Source organism: Siphateles boraxobius, unplaced genomic scaffold, assembly GCF_051911475.1.
Source record: "Siphateles boraxobius isolate OS27281-9 unplaced genomic scaffold, OSU_SipBor_1 29, whole genome shotgun sequence".
Lineage (NCBI taxonomy): Eukaryota > Metazoa > Chordata > Actinopteri > Cypriniformes > Leuciscidae > Siphateles > Siphateles boraxobius.
Genome location: NW_027508908.1, coordinates 16,674,677 through 16,697,879, shown reverse-complemented (window position 1 = coordinate 16,697,879; position 23,203 = coordinate 16,674,677). Strand labels below are relative to the sequence as shown.

At 37.5% G+C, this 23,203-nt stretch overlaps 1 protein-coding gene across 6 annotated transcripts; it reads left to right on the top strand.

Moving 5' to 3' along the window:
- Positions 1-73: 73 nt before the first annotated feature.
- On the top strand, positions 74-23,130 carry arl13b (ADP-ribosylation factor-like 13b). Of its 6 annotated transcripts, none has more exons than XM_077246816.1 (11): positions 79-879; positions 4,114-4,184; positions 4,268-4,517; positions 6,072-6,177; positions 6,355-6,557; positions 19,157-19,271; positions 19,359-19,521; positions 19,693-19,812; positions 21,322-21,390; positions 21,533-21,610; positions 21,966-23,130. In XM_077246816.1, exons 1-10 carry the CDS (start codon positions 821-823, stop codon positions 21,604-21,606), a joined length of 1,230 nt encoding a protein of 409 aa, XP_077102931.1. In that variant the 5' UTR covers positions 79-820; the 3' UTR covers positions 21,607-21,610; positions 21,966-23,130. The 6 variants fall into 6 exon arrangements, with proteins under 6 accessions (XP_077102929.1, XP_077102931.1, XP_077102930.1 ...); XM_077246813.1 differs by lacking the exon at positions 79-879 and adding an exon at positions 2,541-2,918; XM_077246814.1 differs by lacking the exon at positions 21,533-21,610 and having other exon boundaries at positions 74-879.
- Positions 23,131-23,203: the final 73 nt, after the last annotated feature.

Here is a 23,203-nt window from a genome sequence, read left to right as displayed (position 1 = left end):
AGGCACTGTTCACTTTTTAGATTACGTTACTCTTAGGCAAGTACAATGTTGCCAAGTCAACTGTTTCCAGACTGATTTTTTTAGCCACTTCGATCGACGCAGTATCGTAAGGGTCTCGGTGTAAAGATTTTAAACTGCCCGAGTACAAACATATGTTGAAAGCTTACAAAGAAAGTTTTCATTTCATTATTTGTTCATAGTTTATGTTATATCATACATTTTAAATACTTGGCAACCCCGGCCCTCGACGAGATTGTTGCTGCAGCCATAGCAGCCAGATTCAGCTTGGTCAACAAAGCGGACTGCTTGAAAGCTAACAGTTATCCAGTAACATCTTTTTGCTAAAAAAAAACGGTCTAAAATTGAGAGTAGAGCATTCACCGGGACGTCTTTGAAACAGTATGTATAGTTGTAGAACTAGATGTAGAACTAGATTTTCTATCTAAAGACATAAGAATGTAATTCAATAGTTTTATTGGATCGTATGCAGTAGCTAGCTGACTAGCCTTCAGTGAGGGTGCATTGATTCGGGTAGTGAGCAAAATGAAACTAAACTCTACGGTCAGTTTTGTACACTTAAGTGATAATTAAACAATACAACTTAGTTGGTCATCTTTAGTTTATTCTGCCCTTATTCTCTGCTAGAATGATACAACAAGATGTCTTTACTCAAATCACGAGTCCAAGATAGGCATATAAAAGAGTGATAGCAGATAACGGGTTGATTACAACAAAGGAAAGAAATTAGCCAGGAACTTTAGTAATCAGGCAAAACGGCTGTCATGAAATAATAAATCCCAGTTCAAACACTTGGGGTGAAATGTTTAATCTGATGGCGAACTGCTGCAACTGGTTGAAAAGATGGAGAGAACCTGCAAGGTGAGTGTCTACAACTTTGATCCATTGAGTCAGAGAGACAGTAAAATACATTTACTAACTTTTTTTTGAGCAGACCTGTCAATTCTTATAATGTGCAACTTCGTATATGTTACCTATATTTGTACAGGTTTCCCAATTTTTATTTGCACACTGAAGCCACACAAAAAAATTGTAGGTTTTTTTTTTGACTTAACTGTGCGACTGTCTTCTTTATACTGTATGCCATTGTGTTTTTATTTATGGCAACAAAAAAAAAGAGACACAAAATCAACATGGCTAATGAAAGTGATGATACACCAAACGTTTGACATTTTTACTATTATTTTGTACGGCAGGGGGAAGTGCAATGTGTAACTTTCAAAATGCATAATTTTAGGGAAAACTATTGGGAATGATTGAAAACAGTGATATTTTTTCCCACTTTGTGATTTAATAATGTATGCATCACAGGGTCAATGTAGTAGAAAAGAAAAAATCTAATCAAGTTGTTTTTATTATAAAGCATAGTTCACCCAAAACAAAAATTATGTCATCATGTGCCTATCCTTAAGTGGATCTAAACCTATATAAACACTTACAAATATATTATTATTATTATTATTATTATTATTATTATTATTATTTTTTTTTTTTTTTGCTTGGTACTTGAGAGAGATGTTAGGCAGAGTAACAGCTTCTAGTTAGCTTTCACTTGTCATGAACATGTTGCTTCAGAAAATGATGAGAATGAGAGTTTTCATCTTTGAGTGAAACATCACTTTAAAGAAAGACAAGTATCTTTAATGGTCTTAATGCATTCTCTAAACAAGATCTTGAAACCATTTGGTTAAAAGTAATAATAAAAACAGAATTATAAGAAAATGTCAAACATAATTTATTTGCATACCAATTGGTTTGATATTTTGCATGGTCACACCACATAAGTTTGAAAGGATTTAAAAAAATATATATAAGATTGAGCCAAGTCACTTAATTAGCTTTTCTTTTCAATAATTTCATTATTTTAATGAAGCTTTTTCATTTTGCATTTCATCAGGACAAATGTATCACCCTCATTACTTTATGCCCCAAAAATATCAAGAAGAATTTTATACAGAAAAAAACATGCTAAACAGAAGAGGTGCATTCAAGTCATCAAAAAAGGTTCATGAAGGCAACTTTAAACTTTTTGACATTTAAAAAAATACTTATTTAAAAAACTATGTATACTACTTATTTTATATAAGTTAATTGCCAACATGTCTATTCTTTAGTTTTTCATTTAATATTTATAATTGGTTTTATTCAAGTTTTATTTTAATTAATGAGAACAATTTTTAATCGTTAAAAAAAACTGTTAACAAAACCATTTTGCTGGTGACACCAAAGCACTTGTGCCAAGGTATTTTGTTTGTATTCCACACAGTAGATTCATATTTTGTCATGAAGATGCATTGTCATTTTCAATTTCAGTATTTAAGTCCACTTTCATAAAGATGCTGTATGTTGATTAGAGGCCCTACATGCACCTCTCACTATACTCGTTGGAACATGACTCACAATCAGGCATAGGCTTAAATCCAAGTGATAAATATCTGATTACTCACATCACCTGCTGTGCCTGAAACAAGATGCTTGATAAGACTAAATCGGTGTAAAATGTTTGATTGTACCTAAGAATCAGTCCGTTTAAAGTGGAGATGTCTGGCCCCAAAAAGTGCCAGTGATGTTATGGATGTTATGGTTATGTCTTACTGACGACTAACTGTCTAAGTTATTGTCTTAATTTCATTGGCTGAATGTAGTGTGTCCTCTAGCACCCTTTCACTGATCTTGTTGGGCTAAGTAGAAATCCCCAGCTAATCCCTCAGATACAGAGCTGACCAGAGGCCATGAGAAACAAAAGAGAGAGTGTGTATGTGTATCAACAAAAACAACCAAAGTCAAGGGAAAGCTAGCTGTCATCTTGATCTATTCCCAGTCTCAATGAAGGCCTCCTGGTTGCAGAGAACTGTCACCTGGATAGTGCGCTTGATGTCCCTGCGGCGCAAGTGCCGCAGTTAAGTATCTGTTTATGTGTGTATGTGTTTGGTAGCTAAGGACTTTAGCTTTGCTGTTTGCATCAGTGATGGCTGAAATGTTTGTTTACGCTTCCTGGCCCATGTGTTTGTCTGGCATTTCTTCAGAATTAAGCATAGGTTGATGATGGTGAGCAGAATTCCCATTGTGTTACTCCACAGATGTCATTTTATGCCTCTTAAGCCTCCACTGGAAGCCTTGTAGTTTAAACAGTGTGACTGTGACTCTACAGCCCCGGACAGCTAATCATTTAATTTATATTTTTGACATCATTTGTGTCGGAAAAGGCCAAATTATTTACCTTGTATTTTTGTGTGTGGTATGCTGAATCATCCCTGTGCGTTTTTGCCAGTCATGATGATGCATAAACGTACAGGCTTAGCTTGCCTTAGCTCACAGCTGTGAGTGAATTCATAACTTAAGTTAATGTCATGTTTGTTTGTTTTTTATGTCAAAAAGTTAAGTTCATGAAGGCAACTTTAAACAGATTAAAGTTCGCTTCATGAACGTATTTTGATTACTTGAAATTATATATCTTGATATTTTTTTGGGCATGAAAAATGTTAGGATGATGCATTTCTCTTTATATCAGAATGAAAAAGAAGCTTCATAACCATGATGAAATTCTTGAAAAGACACACTTATTAAGTAATTCGGTTGAAAAACTTTATTTTTTCTACCAAATAAATTGAATGTGGTGTGAACATGCAGAACAAAACCTATAAGAAACAGGCAAATTACAGAAAATTATATAATAGAAAAGCCCCCATGTAGACCTTACAGTTAATCTTTAGGCAAGGTTAGATTAAGTAAAATGGCACGTGGTGCAACTCCCCAAAAACGTTTAGATTTAAGAATGATAAAAAAATATATATACATTTTAATTTTAAAATAATGATTAAGTCACATTATTATCATTACCTTTTACTTTATGGTTAAACCTCATTGCATTTTTTTAGTTATTTAATTTAACCTTAACATCTTTAAAATGTTCTTGAAAATGGTATAAAAAAATTCAAAACTTTTCTAAGTACTTGGCACAGGTGTTTTAAACTAGATTTGTCTTTTGCACCTCAAAGCTTTACAGAAAAATAATTCTCGTTAGAAGGGCCGTCTTGAACTTTGGGAGGACTGTGTGATGCATGATAAAGTGATGCTGTATTTGTGTTCTTACAGGAAAGTGACATTAGTAATGGTTGGACTGGACAATGCTGGAAAAACTGCTACAGTCAGAGGAATCCAGGGAGGTAAATCTTCACTATAATATAATATCACTATTGTGTTTTGAAGATCAAGGAGAATTCTCATAATGTGTATATTTCTGTCATAGAAAGTCCTTTAGATGTAGCACCTACAGTGGGCTTCTCAAAGGTGGACCTGAAGCAGGGGAAGTTTGAGGTCACAATCTTCGACTTGGGTGGCGGTAAACGTATCCGTGGCATTTGGAAAAACTACTACTCTGAGTCTTATGGAGTAGTGTTTGTTGTGGACTCCAGTGATGTCCAGAGAATCCAAGAAACCAGAGACACAATGGCTGAGGTTCTTCGGCACCCTCGTATTGCAGGCAAACCTGTATTAGTGTGAGTTTTCAGAACTTGACATGTTCTTGTCATTGAATGTGACTTAATGGCTGGAATAAGTACAGATCATCAAACATGGAAGATGAGATTGCTGTCGATAGAATAAAAACAAGGCATTAGACAAAATGAATATATAACGCATTTATATCAGCACAATATACAGAAAATTTAAGAAAAAATGCAGTGCCCTTCAAATATATATGTTTAAACCATCTATAAAATGTGTTCTAATTGGTTGTTGTATAATAACATTAATTGGCAATCACTCAGTACAGCTATAAAGGTGTGGTGACCAAATAATCTTAAAAAATATATAAACCTGGGCCAGTTTAATCCATTAATCAGGCATCACAGCTGCTAAATGGGTGTGTCTGAATGTGACATTTATGTATCGCCGTTATGTATTCAAAAACAGTAATTATTGCTGGTCTTCAGTGATAAATGCTAGTTACTTTAATGCATTTACTCCAGTAAATAATAGGGATTTATGCTGATATTGTGCAAAATCCCACTTTGCCTAAAGCATATGTGCATACTGATGAGATATGCAGATTCATGTTTAGAAAGGAGAAAAGTAAAATACCCCACCTTCACATACCGCATTAAGTGTTTGGATATAATGGGGAAATTAATGTAAAAGGCTTTTGTTCAGGTGGCTGGGGTCTTTGATCTTTTTTTTTGTTGGCTTTAGTGCTATTCTGCCTTATGAAGATTAGCATTTTGGGAACCACATCCTCATTGATAAATACAGCTTTCTACACCAACCTGTGCGTGCCTCTACAATTTTGCATGGTCCAGCTCCTCTAAGACCGAATTATTTCATTGGTACACCTTTAAAAAGATCTCTGCACCTTCCTAAACAAGCTGTCAGCATGTGTGGTTCATGTGAATCCTTCGATTGTCTTCTTGTTATTGCTGGTATTTGGCAATTATACCAACACCATCATGTCAATTCTTTACTGTCCTTACTAGCTCTTATTGATCAGACCCGCCAAAACTGCGTCAACAATAATGTGATGAGTTTAGGCTGTGTACTCAGAGCTGTGTGGGTAAACGGGAAAATAGAAGAGGGCTCAGAATAGAACTCTGGTGAACACCCATTTTTAAATGTTTGCAGCCTTTCCTCGCCAGACTTGCCTGCCTGTCAGAAAGAGGAAGGTGTTTAGAGCCAAGACCTTGAGTTTGCTGATGAGCCTGGGGGGTTTGATGAATGTCGAGCCGTAATCAGTGAAGAGCATTCTCACATAATTCTTGCCTCTAGTCCAAGTGGAATGGGGCGGCGGTGTGCAGCACATGTGCAATGCATCATCTGTATATCTGTTCGAGCGTTGGACAAGCTGCAGTGAGTCAAATTAACTGAGGGAGTGAGCAGTAGATGAAGTCCTTGACTAAATATAGCTTGTTAAGTGTGCTAATAAGTCAAGAGTGCTCAATAACTCAAGGCTAATTATTCAGTCCACCTCAAGTGCAGACCTCAGGCCATTTGTTTGTGACAGCTTACCTAGTAACCTGCACACCTAGTGACCAGCTTGTATTCTTTTGATTGGCTTTCAGACTGGCTAATAAACAGGACCAAGATGGGGCATTGGCTGAAGCAGATATCATCGAGACCCTGTCATTAGAGAAGATTGTCAATGAGAATAAATGCCTCTGTCAGATTGTGAGTTAATATTTATAAATTTTATATTAATTGGAGTTGTAAATAATGTGGAAATAATGAGTGGGGAAATTTGCTATTATTTTTATATTTATATTTATAATTCAGCAAATTACTTGAAAGAACTGTTGCAAAACAATCATATAAAACTGAACTAAATGTTGTTTCATCTGATCTCAGGAGCCCTGTTCTGCTGTGCTGGGTTATGGTAAGAAGGTTGACAAATCCATCAAGAATGGTCTTAACTGGCTCCTGAATAACATTGCCAAGGACTATGAGGCAATTTCAGAGCGTGTGCAAAGAGATACAGCAGAGCAGAAGGCTCAGGAAGAACAAGACAAGAAGGAAAGAGCAGAAAGAGTTCGGCGGATCAGAGAGGAGAGGTCAGTGAGCTAACAAGAATTTTTACATGTGTTGTCATGCTAATCCCTCTTTTCCAGATATGTTAGGAGCCGCATAGTCATTAAGAATAGTTTAAAACAATGTAGTTTAGTTCTGAAATTAGTTCATATCAACTAAGCTGGTTTTATTTGCTTTTATATTCAAATATATACTCATAGTTAGTCTAAAAAAACTGTTTTTCTTTGTTTTACTGCAGAGTTACTACTTGAAAGTCAGCATAAAATTAAAATGTACCCTGTTTAGTAAATGCATCGTATGGATTTCATTGCGGATGATTCATCCATGTATATGTTTCTTTTTTGTTGTTGTTCTTGTAATATTTACTAATTTACTCTAAACTAAATCTTCCATGCAAATGACAGACTTTTCTCTCTGGTGACATGCCAAACTTTTCCAAACTTTTAGTCCTCTTAAACCCTGCCCCTTGAACAGTTGTCTGCAAGCTCTCATCAGCCGTGTTTCCACTGACGGGCCAAAAGCGAGTGAGCGTGCTATAGTGCGTACCAGGGTCAGTCGCATTTCCACTGTCACTCTCGGGGCTTGATCGTGCCTCGTCAGGGCTTCATCATGGCCAACGGCCTTAGTGTTTTGGCCCACCAAATTCCTTGGTCTAAAGCGGGCCAATAGGCACTTGAGCAGTGATTATGAACAGAGGCGGAGTTTGAGAGTCAACACCGCTGCTCATTTCCCATGTTTTCATATCAGGCTAACCTCAACATTAAAGACATTTAAAAAAAAATCAGCTCAAAACTCACTTTCAGACACCAGCGAGTGTGTGAAATAACATCCGATTGTGATCCGATGGGCATTCTGATCACAGTATGAAGCAGAAATATATTTATATGTGATGCTAAAAGCTACTTATTTTAATTATTGTCATAATATAAATACAGATATGATTAAAGAAATTACCTGACACTGCTTGAAGAACTTAAACAAAGCATGCATGGTTATAATGGTGTATTTATCAGTCTCTTCCCTGTCCCTTTGTTGATACCGGACTTCTGCATCCACATATGTCATAAATTACATTTACTAGGGTTAACTCATACAACTCATAATTCCTATTTTCTCTATGTGAGCTCCATCTGTTGGTCTGATTGAAGGGATAACAGTATAGTGAGATGGGAGAGATCGCTCAAACATCCTTGAGATGGCATAATTTCGTGGACAATTAATAGAAATTCTTTATAAAAAATTGTGACGTAAAATATGATATTGTAATAGTTTTTTTTCTAAATGTGTAAGGCTTTTGTCACGGTTCCTCTGGTTTTCTGGTCCTGTCCCGCACTACATTTCCCAGCATTCCCCTGGATCCTCACCTGCACTCGATTCCCTCATCACCACACCTGATCTCTATCACGTCATAATCATCTCATCACCAGCCTTTATATTCTGTTTGCTCTCACTCCCTCACTGCTGGGTATTATATGTTACACATTATTCTGTTCCCTTGTGTCTTTAAGGGGGCTTTTCCACTGGGCTCGTTTGCTGCGGTCCGAGCCCGAGCGCGTTTGTTCCCGGCGCCCCCCGCAGCGTTGGTCTGGTTTCACACTCAACTTGATTCTATCGAACTCTGGTGCGTTTGCGTGCATCTTACGTCATTGCAAACGTGCACGGCGCATGATAGAAAACACGACGCGGGTCAATATATTGTGTTTTTTATTAATTTGGTGCCATTATTCATAGCTGAGTAAACAACCCAGGTTAACTGTGTGTGTGTTTCGCATAAGCTGTTTTTCCGCTGCTTGCAAATGGACTCTTTTGAGGAGACAGTGGATTTCCATTAATTTGTTGCCCTGATTGCACGCACTATGCGCGAATACGCTGCAGACGGGCCAGTGACAAATAAGGTTTTCAACTGATTAAAAATTCAAATAGGTTAAAACTGCACATCAAAGTAGTTATTATCTTTATGGGGATGTTTTTTACTTATTACTAAAATCTCAATTCCCTTGTGCATCCTTATGGACATTTTAGTCCTTTTCAGTTTTGTTTTTTTGATAACTTTGTCTGTGTTAATGCTAACTGCATGAAATTTGCTACAGGTGTGTATTTTTATTGGAATTTTAATATTTCACCTTCATTTCCTTTAAAAAATCTATTTTGCACTAGGTACAAAAAATACTCCCACTCAGCGCCTTTTGGACAAAAATGTCCCCATTGAAACCCATTAAAACTGCGATTTTTAATCCCAGTGCCATTCAACTATAAAATGATGCAATCTTTCTTAACAGGCTTTCATTCTGTTGGCAAGGCTTCAAATTTTACATTTTTACTATTTTTTTATCAGATTGTGCCATTTTTTCAGGTTTGGCATATAAAGCAAATGATCACTTTATTGTTGTTTTCTGCTGTTTTCGGCTTATGCATATTATAGAGCCAATTAGATAAATTATGAAGCTATAATTGTGTGGGTGTGTTGGTATGGATGTCAGAGTGTGGTTTGTATGTGTGTACTGAAAGTTTTAGGTGTGTGTGTGGGTTTCTTTCTTTCAGTTTGAAAGAAAGAAATTATATTGTACTGGAAATCACAAATCCCACCACATGTAAATGAGTCATACCCTTGGCAGAGTCACAGATCCTGCCATGTGAAAACTGAAAAGGTCAAAAAGTTACTGAGCTTTGAGGATTTTTTTCATTCAAACACATTTCTTATTACTTGCTTGCACCTTTTCATTTGTTATTGTTTTTTTACAAAGATAAAAGGTGAGCTTGACTTTGATGTAGAAGTTTAGAAGCTCCACAACACATTGTTTTTGTTTTCACCTCGAGAAAATGGTGATTGTTTTGTCTGGAAGATTTTCGTTGACACAAGTGCTCTCACAGCCAAACCTATAACATATCCAAGGTTGTAATATTTAAAGAAAAAAAAATCTGCTTAGCATTTAGTATATCGAATATTTTTATTATTATTATAATTTTTATAAAAAAAACAAGTGGCATTATGTAAAGAAGCCAGCGTTTAAAGGGTTAAAATTCTGAAAATTAATGACTGTTTGGTCATTATGATTAGAACTGATGCTAGTAAAAAATCTAAGTCAGTGAAAGTGGAAAAAAATATTTATCTATAATATTTTTATGACACTTTTTTGACATGGACATTTGTGTCCTTTATGGGCCTGAGTGGTAGTTTTGTTTTTTATCTGATACTGCATAAAAAATATGATTGCATCAAAATTAATATTGTTGTTAATTATTGACATATCCAAGGCTGTAATATTTAAAGAAAAAAAATCCTGCTTAGAATTTAGTATATAGAAAATTATTATTATTATTCTAATTTTTATAAACATCAACAGTGGCATTATGTAAAGAAGCCGACGTTTAAAGGGTTAAAATTCTGAAAATTAATGACTGTTTGGTAATTATGATTAGAACTGATGCTAGTAAAAAATCTAAGCCACTGAAAGTGTAAAAAAATATTAATCTATAATATTTTTATGACACTTTTTTGACATGGACATTTTTGTCCTTTATGGGCCTGAGTGGTAGTTTTGTTTTTTATCTGATACTGCATAAAAAATATGATTGCATCAAAATTAATATTGTTGTTAATTATTGACATATCCAAGGCTGTAATATTTAAAGAAAAAAAATCCTGCTTAGAATTTAGTATATAGAAAATTATTATTATTATTCTAATTTTTATAAACATCAACAGTGGCATTATGTAAAGAAGCCGACGTTTAAGGGGTTAAAATTCTGAAAATTAATGACTGTTTGGTAATTATGATTAGAACTGATGCTAGTAAAAAATCTAAGCCACTGAAAGTGTAAAAAAATATTAATCTATAATATTTTTATGACACTTTTTTGACATGGACATTTTTGTCCTTTATGGGCCTGAGTGGTAGTTTTGTTTTTTATCTGATACTGCATAAAAAATATGATTGCATCAAAATTAATATTGTTGTTAATTATTGACATATCCAAGGCTGTAATATTTAAAGAAAAAAAATCCTGCTTAGAATTTAGTATATAGAAAATTATTATTATTATTCTAATTTTTATAAACATCAACAGTGGCATTATGTAAAGAAGCCGACGTTTAAAGGGTTAAAATTCTGAAAATTAATGACTGTTTGGTAATTATGATTAGAACTGATGCTAGTAAAAAATCTAAGTCAGTGAAAGTGTAAAAAAATATTAATCTATAATATTTTTATGACACTTTTTTGACATGGACATTTTTGTCCTTTATGGGCCTGAGTGGTAGTTTTGTTTTTTATCTGATACTGCATAAAAAATATGATTGCATCAAAATTAATATTGTTGTTAATTATTGACATATCCAAGGCTGTAATATTTAAAGAAAAAAAATCCTGCTTAGAATTTAGTATATAGAAAATTATTATTATTATTCTAATTTTTATAAACATCAACAGTGGCATTATGTAAAGAAACCGACGTTAAAAGGGTTAAAATTCTGAAAATTAATGACTGTTTGGTAATTATGATTAGAACTGATGCTAGTAAAAAATCGAAGTCAGTGAAAGTGTAAAAAAATATTAATCTATAATATTTTTATGACACTTTTTTGACATGGACATTTTTGTCCTTTATGGGCCTGAGTGGTAGCTTTTTTTTAAATCTGATACTGCATAAAAAATATTAATGCATCAAAATTAATGTTGTTTTTAATGATTGACATATCCAAGGCTGTAATAATCAAAGAAAAAAATTTCTGCTTAGCATTTAGTAAATTGAAAATAATTACTATTTTTCTTTTTTTCATAAAAAAAACAACAGTGGCATTATGTAAACAAACCCACATTTTAAGGGTTAAAATTCTGAAAATTAATGAATGTTTGGTCATTATGATTAAAGCTGATGCTGGTTAAAAAAATGATGTCAGTGAAAGTGGAAAAAAATATAAATCTATAATATTTTTATGACAGTTTTTGGATACGGACATTTTTGTCCTCTATGTACCTATGTGTAACTTTTTTTAATTGATGCACAAGGGTTAAACAATGTATTTTAAGCGGTTTAAGTGAGAAATATGTGACGACACCAGTCAAAATGTCATACGGGATAACGTTAATGCATTTTCTAAATATTATAATATTAAAACTTTTCAAATCAAAAATACTTAATGAATATGTAAAGTGATGCAGTAAAACAATATTTAAAGCTCAGAAAAAAAAATCTGCACAACTATTTTTTTCTCATTATATTGTGATTTCTTTAAACGTGACCCTACTTATTCAAGTTCTTTACACACATTTTAACACTGCAATGTGATTTAAAATGCAAAATGTCTGAAAAAGTTTTACAGGACTTGATATCATGTTATTATTGTTTCCTCAACTCCATGAAGTGAAATTATGCATTTCAATGGGAAAAAACAGCGTTATCCCGCCTGACTTAAATTGTTACCCGGTATGACACCATATGAGTTAACACATGAATTGTCATTTTTACAACACTTACACATAATAATGTTCATAAATAATTAATGTTATGCAATGTTTTTCCAAGGAAATTAATTAGGCTCCACTTTAAAGAAATAGAGATGTGGTTTTCAGTGTGTAAACTGTTACACACAAACTCAGTGTGGTTTCTTCCCAGATTTGGCAAGTAAATACATTTAAACCATTTTTTTTCATGTTTATGAATATCAAAACAGCACAACTTTTCAACATTAGGTTTAATTTATTACTGAAAAGTACCTTGAACCATTTTACTGATCATAGTCAATCTACATCAATATTCATAAATAATGTAAAGGGTTAAAGTAGGCGACCTTCACTCATTTCACTGAACAAATTTACAAAAGCATCTAATTGAACAACATATTTATAAAGAAAAAGCTTATTAATGGGTTAAACACTGAATCACTAAATTACATTAAATGAACACAATGTTATTTTAGACAATGTCTATAGTAAATGTAATGTAACTGTAATTGAATATTATTATGAATTATATAATTTGCTAATATTCAACTAAACAATGTTAATGATATGTTAATATCACCATTTGAATGGAAATTAAGCAAATTAAAGCTGAAAACTGTATAAGAATATATTGTCAAACACGTCATCCAAGATAACGGATGACATTATGGGCTAACAACTGTTATCCTATATGACAAAATTGTTATCCGGTATGACAAAATTGTTATCCGGTATGACAAAATTGTTATCCGGTATGACAAAACTCAGATTAAATCTTAATCAGGCAGTATTTTTGGCTACCTATAGAAATCTGCAACCTTTACCTTCAACTTCCAAATATATAAATTCATGCTAAATAAACATATTGACATAAAATCCACATTATATATGTTATTTTAGCGTTATCCCATATGACACAGGATTTTACTACATAGTGTGCTAGTGAGGAAAAAGGGTAAGTTAAACACATTTTATGAAAGACATAAAAGACTTTCACCATTGTTTGGGGGTCCTTCAGGGTCTTCCTGATTGTGTAACATGCTGTCTCACATCGTGTCAAAATAAAATTTACAATAAAATTGCTCCAATTTGCTTGTTATCCCGTATGACATTGGCTGGCAGCCAGTTTTGGGACAGAATGCACCAAAGCATAACAATCTACTGGATGTCATATTCGTTGTAATATTTAAATATATTGTTGTCAAGACTCATACAATAATGCCTGTGGCAGAGATGTTAGGGTTTATTAATTTTTTTACAGTTTGTTTGGCTTTTTTGAATGTCACTCTAAGGTCCGGACAGTTATCCGGTATGACATTATAAGACTATAATGTCTAATAATTCTTACACTTTGTAATACCCTCACTATATGTTCATATCATTTGATAAACAGAGATTAATAGATTCAATAAATGTGCTTTTTATTAAACATTTCCTTATTTTGACTTCATAAAGGGGTTTGGACATCAAAATTGCACGTCACGTCATTGGGCCAGACTCACTCTTGCTCGTATCCAGGGTAAATCTTCATCCCTTACGTGTGTTTTATTTAACTAAATACATCATAATCGACTAAAACGCATGCGCAGGATACTTTACTTCCTGAACAAGTGCGCACCCGAGTCCGTGTAGTTTTCACATACACGCGAATCGCAGCACGGTTCGGGAGCAACCGAACTCAGACCACCTCCTCCAGGTAGTCTCTGGTTCGGTACCCCAGTGCGCACCCGGGTCCCATGACAGGGTTCACATTAGCGATTTTTCATGCGAACCGTGCCCCGTTCCGAACTAAACTGCCAGTGTGAAAGCCCCCTTAAAGTTCTTGTGCAGGGCTAGTGTCTGTTGTGTTGCTAGCGAGGTGGATCCTTTTGTTATCAATAAGACATTATGAGGATCGTCCGAGAGAGGACTTCACTCTTCTTCTGTGAGTTATATGATGAGTATCGTCCGAGAGAGGACTTCACTCTTCTTCTGTGAGTTATATGATGAGGATCGTCCGAGAGAGGACTTCACTCTTCTTCTGTGAGTTATATGATGAGGATCGTCCGAGAGAGGACATCACTCTTCTTCTGTGAGTTATATTCAGTGGATCGTCCGAGAGAGGACATCACTCTTCTTCTGTGAGTTATATTCAGTGGATCGTTTGAGAGAGGACTTCACTCTTCTTCTGTGAGTTATATGATGAGGATCGTCCGAGAGAGGACTTCACTCTTCTTCTGTGAGTTATATGATGAGGATCGTCCGAGAGAGGACTTCACTCTTCTTCTGTGAGTTATATGATGAGGATCGTCCGAGAGAGGACATCACTCTTCTTCTGTGAGTTATATTCAGTGGATCGTTTGAGAGAGGACTTCACTCTTCTTCTGTGAGTTATATGATGAGTATCGTCCGAGAGAGGACTTCACTCTTCTTCTGTGGGTTATATGATGAGGATCGTCCGAGAGAGGACTTCACTCTTCTTCTGTGGGTTATATGATGAGGATCGTCCGAGAGAGGACTTCACTCTTCTTCTGTGAGTTATATGATGAGGATCGTCCGAGAGAGGACTTCACTCTTCTTCTGTGAGTTATATGATGAGGATCGTCCGAGAGAGGACATCACTCTTCTTCTGTGAGTTATATTCAGTGGATCGTTTGAGAGAGGACTTCACTCTACTTCTGTGAGTTATATTAAGTGGATCGTTTGAGAGGACTTCACTCTTCTTCTGTGAATCAATTATCTTCATTGAGTTATGTTCTGTTGTCTGTCCGAGAAAGAGGACCTCTTGTATCTTCTGTGAGTTATCCTTAAGAGACATTTCAAGAATGGACTTCCTGCGTTCTATTATAGTTTAAGGTGATATTTCTGTCTGAAGACTTTTCCTAAGTTCCTGAACTTCTGTTAGTCTGTGGAATTGCCTTAAATAAACTCTGTGAATTGTATCCTGGTCTTCAGCCTGGTTATATTGTGACAGAATACCCAGCCACCTCAAGGCAAGCTCCACCCACTTCCTCTACTTGCGCTACCAACGCTTTTCAGTCAATTATGGATACTGCTGCTTCCACCGTGGCACCTCAGTTGATGCAAGACATCGTCACTAGTGTTCTTCCTTCTGCTTACATCAGTCCCATGGCATTACCGGCTACATATTCGGGGGAAGATGATAGCAGGGACTTCCTCTTCTATTGTGAACTTTACTTTGTGGTAAACTCAACTCATTTCACTTCTGACACAAGTAAGATTGCCTTCATTCTCTCCCTTCTTACTGGCCACGCCCAGAGGTGGGCACAAAATCTGTTGGTTTCAGATGCTTCTATTTTCCAAAATTTGAGTTACTTTACCAAAAGTTTCCATGCCGAGTTTGCTCAGTCGCTTAAAGCACAGCCCTTTGAGCAAGAACCCCTAATTCGTCCTGGACTCAGTGCATGGCCCTGAGCACGTAATCTCGTTTCAAATAGTGCCAACATGATGTCCAAGTTATCTGACCCCGCTTTGATGTCCGTCCGTGGAGCTCTCAGGCCTGCACTTCTTGCCAGTCCAGAGCCAGAGACCGTCCATGCTTCTCTGGAAGATACTGTGCTCATTGTGGGGTCCATGGCTGTTTTGTGTGTATGGGCAGCACACACATCCGATACAGCCCATGAACCCAGCTCAAAGCCCACTTCCATGCTGGTTCCGCCCAGTCCAGCCGAGCCTGCCCTGCTGGTTACGTCCAGCCACGTCAGCCACGTCCAGCCAGAGCTTCACGTCAGCCACGTCCAGCCAGAGCTTCACGCCAGCCACGTCCAGCCAGAGCTTCACGTCAGCCACGTCCAGCCAGAGCTTCACGTCAGCCATGTCCAGCCAGAGCTTCACGTCAGCCACGTCCAGCCAGAGCTTCACGTCAGCCACGTCCAGCCAGAGCTTCACGTCAGCCACGTCCAGCCAGAGCCTCACGTCAGCCACGTCCAGCCAGAGCCTCACGTCAGCCACGTCCAGCCAGAGCTTCACGTCAGCCACGTCCAGCCAGAGCTTCACGTCAGCCACGTCCAGCCAGAGCTTCACGTCAGCCACGTCCAGCCAGAGCTTCACGTCAGCCACGTCCAGCCAGAGCTTCACGTCAGCCAAGTCCAGCCAGAGACCGTCCGGCCGGGGACCGTCCAGCCAAAGACCTGTTCACCGCTGGTTCCGTCCAGCCCAGCCGAGCCCTCTTCACCGCTGGTTCCGTCCAGCCCAGCCGAGCCCTCTTCACCGCTGGTCCCGCCCATCTCGGAACTCTCTTCGCCGCTGGTCCCGCCAAGCTCGGAGCTCTCTTCGCCGTTGGTTCCGCCCACCTCAGGTCCCTCTTCGCCGCTGCTCTCGTCCAGTCCTGAGCCGCCTTCGCCGCTGGTCCAGTCCAGTACAGAGCCCGTCTCCGAGCAAGAGCCAGAGCCCGTCTTCGAACCAGAGCTATTCGTATGCTCAGTCAGTCAAGGTCCAAGCCTAGTCCACATTAAAGTCATCGTCTGCTCCGATGAACCAGCTCAATGTATTAGCCCCGTCGTATCAGTTCAATTCTTTTGCACAGAAGAGCCAGTTCAATTAATTTGCCCAGTCAAGTTGAGTCGTTTGTCTACCCAGTCGAATACGAGTCAAGTCCGACCGAATGCTAAGAGTTGCCCAGACGAGTCTGTGACGACGGTCTACCAAGGCAAACTCGTGCAAACTGTCAGTCCAGTCGAAATCAAACTCAAGACTGTCCTCTGCACAGTTAAACTATTACCTCTCGTCGGCCCAGCCAAGTCGGAGCAAATCTTCTGCCCAGCCAAGTCGGAGCAAATCATCGACCCTGACCAACCCTATTTAGAACCTGCTCCTCCGTGGGTGGTCACTCGGCCTACTCCACCATGGCTGACCACTCGACTCTCTCCGCCCTGGCCTTCCGAAATAGGGTCTCCACCCGAGAGAAAGCCTCCACCCCGGTCACCTGAAAGTCACGTCCGCCCTGGTCGACCACACAATCTACTCCTCTCTGGCTTCTCCCCGGCTCCATCCTGGTTCCACCCTAGTTTTCACTATGACCTCTCCCTGACTCTCCCTGACTCTCTCCTCCCTTCTGTTGTTTAGGCGCGAGGACGCGCCTCCGGGGAGGGGGGAGTTCTGTCACGGTTCCTCTGGTTTTCTGGTCCTGTCCCGCACTACATTTCCCAGCATTCCCCTGGATCCTCACCTGCACTCGATTCCCTCATCACCACACCTGATCTCTATCACGTCATAATCATCTCATCACCAGCCTTTATATTCTGTTTGCTCTCACTCCCTCACTGCTGGGTATTATATGTTACACATTATTCTGTTCCCTTGTGTCTTTTAAAGTTCTTGTGCAGGGCTAGTGTCTGTTGTGTTGCTAGCGAGGTGGATCCTTGTGTTATCAATAAGACATTATGAGGATCGTCCGAGAGAGGACTTCACTCTTCTTCTGTGAGTTATATGATGAGTATCGTCCGAGAGAGGACTTCACTCTTCTTCTGTGAGTTATATGATGAGGATCGTCCGAGAGAGGACTTCACTCTTCTTCTGTGAGTTATATGATGAGGATCGTCCGAGAGAGGACATCACTCTTCTTCTGTGAGTTATATTCAGTGGATCGTCCGAGAGAGGACATCACTCTTCTTCTGTGAGTTATATTCAGTGGATCGTTTGAGAGAGGACTTCACTCTTCTTCTGTGAGTTATATGATGAGGATCGTCCGAGAGAGGACTTCACTCTTCTTCTGTGAGTTATATGATGAGGATCGTCCGAGAGAGGACATCACTCTTCTTCTGTGAGTTATATTCAGTGGATCGTTTGAGAGAGGACTTCACTCTTCTTCTGTGAGTTATATGATGAGTATCGTCCGAGAGAGGACTTCACTCTTCTTCTGTGGGTTATATGATGAGGATCGTCCGAGAGAGGACTTCACTCTTCTTCTGTGGGTTATATGATGAGGATCGTCCGAGAGAGGACTTCACTCTTCTTCTGTGAGTTCTATGATGAGGATCGTCCGAGAGAGGACTTCACTCTTCTTCTGTGAGTTATATGATGAGGATCGTCCGAGAGAGGACATCACTCTTCTTCTGTGAGTTATATTCAGTGGATCGTTTGAGAGAGGACTTCACTCTACTTCTGTGAGTTATATTCAGTGGATCGTTTGAGAGGACTTCACTCTTCTTCTGTGAATCAATTATCTTCAGTGAGTTATGTTCTGTTGTCTGTCCGAGAAAGAGGACCTCTTGTATCTTCTGTGAGTTATCCTTAAGAGACATTTCAAGAATGGACTTCCTGCGTTCTATTATAGTTTAAGGTGATATTTCTGTCTGAAGACTTTTCCTAAGTTCCTGAACTTCTATTAGTCTGTGGAATTGCCTTAAATAAACTCTGTGAATTGTATCCTGGTCTTCAGCCTTGTTATATTGTGACAGCTTTGAACTTAATGGAGTTGTTTTGTGTATTGCTGTTATCACAAATAAATTGAGGCAGGCGCAACTGAATAAGTATGTGTGTTCACTTTTTATGTGAAATAACAACATGTTTGATATGCACTCCCGATCTAGTTAGTTTTCAGTCCGCTAGCTTCCCTGTGCTGGTGAAACGGTGGGGTTGTGTGACGTTGTTCTATGGAGGCATGTTAAGGGCGGGTTTTAGGGTAACACTGCGGGGCTACTGGCCTGACAGTGGAAACGCAGCTTGATTTTGGCCTTGAGGTCCAAGGCTACAGGCCCTGCCCGGCACGCTGTTAGCCTTGGCTCGCACTGGCCCGTCAGTGGAAAAGCAGCTATTCATTGGAGTGCAACACAAAATCCAATCAATAGCCAATTGATAGAACCAAGTCTCCACCCTACATTCTTGCTGGTATTTGAAAAGAGACAATTATACCAACATCACCATGTCAGATTCTCTTCCGTCTCATCGCTCTTAGCGATCAGGTCCATCTTAGCGATCAGGTCCCTACGTCTACAGCAAAAAACACAGTTGAGTTCAAACTGCATAAGGCCGCAGAGTTTTGTGTGTAAAGAGAGAATTGAAGAGTGCCTAGGACAGAACCCTGGAGAACACTCATTTTTAAATGGCTACTGATGATGTTTACAGCCGATAATCTGTTACGCTCAGATGTACATCTATCAGTCTCGACTTGTTTTATTATGATTTTAAACTGTTCAAAATGCAAACAGCAGTTTAATTAAGATGTTTTGCACTGACAGAGACAGGCAGGAGCGAGAGGAGGCTGGGAAAGAAGGAAGGACACTAAAAGAGGACGAGCTAGATGATGCCAACATGCCCAACCCATTCCAGCCAATAAACAATGTTGTTTCTGAGGTTAGTTGTCACATTGTTTATTTTAATACACAAGTTGAATGAAATCATTAAGATGCAAAAAATACTCACTTTATATAAAAATCCCAGTTTGAAGACAAATTAATTCAAGCGCAAGAGATGCAAAGACAGAGAGAAGAGGGCCAGCAGAACAGTGTGCAAGAACAGACAGTCTTTCAAGATGAGGAGGAGGAGGACGAGGAGGAGGAGGATGAAGAGAGCGAGAGACAGACCCCGGAGAGTACCGAATCAGGTAGGGCCTCTTATTTCCTCAAAAGGTCTCCATTATGCTGAGAGTAATACATTAATAAAGGTTTATTTTTGTACTGTCCGTTCATTTCAAATACAAGCTTTTACTATTATGACGCATGAGAAACCTATTTGCCCCTGAAATCACTGCAATGTATCTGTCACCTTCAACCAGGAGCAGTGGACCAGACTAAAAAGAAAAGTAGGAAATTGCGATTGAAACGCAAGCATAGAGTTGACCCTCTTAGAGTGGAAGAAGCAGCAGCCAAAAGCCCCACGCCTACTCAACTACCAGGTAAGAATGCCTCTTTTACAAGTCGTTTCTCAGATATGAACTGCGAACAAATAATTGATCAAATCGATAAAAATGGTTTACCGTGGTTTTTGCACTATGAAACTTTGTCAAACAAAACCATTGTTTTTTTGTGTGTTTTTTAAAATGACTGAGACCAGAGGGTGAGCTGCAGCGGGGAAAAAAGTGTACAACACAAGCACAGGAGCACTTTATATTAAACACTTCAAAGAATGCCATAAGAATACAGTTTCATGTGTCCAGGTTGCCATGCCAAGTGCTTTTATGAAGTGCTTGTTCTGTTCAATGTGGTTGAGAGGTTTTCACCAAGACATACCTTATATTTTAGTGTTATATTCTTGTAATTCAAGTATTTCCACTTGATAAAACAGCTTGTCCTGGCCGCAAGCATGTCTCAGTATAACTTTTTAAAATACTTCAGCATCTGATTATTGAACTTTAAAAAAATACTTCAGACACTTCATATAGTGCACATGCAGGTCAGAAAACAAGTAACAGGAAGGGAGTGGAATAATTCACACCTGGCTATAAGTCGCACCAGGTCAAAATTACATTGTTGGGAGAATAAATACAGATAAGATGCATTGGTCACATTTTTTTATTACGTTCAGAAGTATTGTAAAACACTGATAAATAAAACCAAATATTTACAAACATTATATTTGCTATAATCATGTATTTAGTTCCCTTCACTCCACAACAAATCCTTTAAATGTAACAATATTCAGAACAGAACAAGAATGAAAAATATAAGAATAAAACAAACATAAATTAAAGTGGCAGTCATTATGAACAACATTTATTATAAATGCCAAGCCTAAAGAGATTTATTTAAAGCTATACTGAAACTACTGGTATGTGGGAAATGCACTATACAAATAAACTCAAGCTCACCTACCTTTCTCATTCAACACAAATCCATATGTTTTGCATTCAGCACAAATCCATGTTTTGTAAACTTGATGGCAATTGCATTATATAAGTCGCAGCATGTTTAGGTTAATTAAAAAAAATGTGACTTGTATTTTATAGAAATAATACCTTTAATAACATACTAGAAAATACAGACTAGTCCCTTTACTTGCCTATTAACAGAAGAAAAGTTTAAAAAGAAGTAGCACAGCAACATAGCTTTTTTTCTGTATTGTGGCATACATCAGAGTAAATGGATTATTGAATAGGATAAAAATGTGGAGTTGGGGTTCAATTAATCGTTCTTTGATCGGATGGAATCTGGACGTCCAGCATATCTGTCGTGGAAGATCGAGTTATGACATTTTCATTAAAAACTATGAGCTAAAAAAAAAAAAAACATTGCAGTGGTGAATGTTTTCTAGGATTACAACAGATTTCTGGAAAGTCAGAGAAAATCTCTTCTATCATTTGCTAAACATTCATTTTCATAGTCAAATGCGTGTGCAATTTTTCCCTTTTGTTGCTTCATTTTAATGACCCTAACAGCTAATCATTTGAATTTTTTCTTGGTTTTAGTTGGATGGGCTACTCCCAAAGTTTCTAGGCTCCCCAAACTTGAGCCTCTTGGAGATACAAGGCATTCTGGTAATTGTTGGTTCATTGCATCAGTTCCATCTCCGGCATGCGCATCACTAACATTTTTTTTTTCCCTCATTCTGTTTCCTAACCATGTAAGTGTCTCCCATAATTCTGTCTTTAAAGCTTTGTTTTCTCTCCATCCACACAGCAAGCCTCAGCCACATCCTTCCTGTACAGTCATCTGTCATCAGCCAACAGAAATACCACAACCATCCACTTTAATATTGTACCTAACAAATGCTACTTGCATAATCTCCCTAACAACTTGCTTCCTAATGTGACTAATGTATACGATTTATTTTCCTGATGCTTGCAGGAAACATTTTGAATTCTGCATATAATGTTCTATGCTTCCTAATGTGACTAATGTATACGATTTATTTTCCTGATGCTTGCAGGAAACATTTTGAATTCTGCATATAATGTTCTATGTCCTCTATTGAGCAGGCAGTGACATTTTAATCTAGGAATTTAATTATGTAGTTTGTTGTCAGTTGAAATAAGTTGATCCTTGATTTTTTTTTTTAAAATGGACATTGCTGACCTAATTTATTTTTCTTCCATGACTCTTTTATTGGCAGATTTCTATGGCAAACCTCTCCCACCTGTAGCAATTAGGCAGAGACCGAACAGCGATACTCATGATATAATTTCCTAACACTACCTCTGCTTCCCCCCTCGCTGGTTCACAATTCTTAAGGGTCCCAACCAATCAAAGTATTGTTTTGTTCTTATCTTCAAGCACGGGCAGTGTAGCAATCTATGCAGATGTAATTGCCCATAAGCGAGGAATTGATACCCAATCAGCATACCCAGATGGATCACATGAACTCAAGCAACCAATGACTGATAGTCAACAGAAGCTGTTTCCTGGCCAGTGTTTATGAGATGAAGGGACGTGGACATTCACTGTATGACATATTCTTATAATGTTCTTTATTTCTGTAGAGCCGTTTGTTTAGTTTTATCAAAATACTTAAAATCAGTATTAACAGACATTTGCAACTCAATTGAGTTGTTGTTTTTTCTTTTCTTTTTTTTTTGTGGAAAACATGTTACAGACTTATTTTTTAAGAGAATTGAAAAATATGCAAATATATAAAAGTTTAAATTTGTGTACTTGAAATTGTACAAACATCTTCTTATGGTTCATGTGCATATCTAAAGCTCTTGTGCATTTAAAATGTGCAGTTAATTTTGACACAGTTTGCCTTTAAAATATCAGAAAATATCATTTTTTTTTCAGCAGCATCTATACGTTTATACACTACGCTGTCTTAATTTTGAGAACGACATTCATACACTCAGATAGCACCAGCAACAGATAAAGAGATCTCGAGAAAGTAAACTTTTACTTGTGATTTGAAACATTTTAAAGTTTGTACAAGCTCGTTATTGAGTTATATGGTACATCGTGCTTTATCAGGGAGGAAAACACATTTGTCATCTGAAAGAAGATAAAGTGTATTACTTTAAGTGTAACAATGCTCAGCCTCCATATATATATTTTAATGTATTGGCATATACTGTAAAAACCTGCTTTCTTATTTATTTTATGCTATTGCGATTTTTATGATTTACATTGTTTGTTGGATGTTTTGTTTTGTATTTTACCCCACACACTAATATTTAGTTGATAAGAACTTCTGTCCAGCCTCCAGTTTTTCTCTGCTTTCAATACCTACGCCTTTTGTAACCCGTTTACATTTAATATGTATGTCAAATTAAAAAAACAGAGAAAGTTTATTCTGTTCTTTTTTCACTCTCACTCAACACACTCCGTGTCATTACAACTGTTTGATAATGCACGCATTTGCAA

Bases quoted from the DNA above. Each gene is read 5' to 3' on its own strand.
- arl13b (XM_077246812.1), top strand. From the start codon at position 2,776: ATGTGTATCAACAAAAACAACCAAAGTCAAGGGAAAGCTAGCTGTCAT. The intron at 4,185-4,267 runs GTAAATCTTCAC...TTTCTGTCATAG, and splicing joins AGTCAGAGGAATCCAGGGAG to AAAGTCCTTTAGATGTAGCA. The intron at 4,518-6,071 runs GTGAGTTTTCAG...ATTGGCTTTCAG, and splicing joins GCAGGCAAACCTGTATTAGT to ACTGGCTAATAAACAGGACC.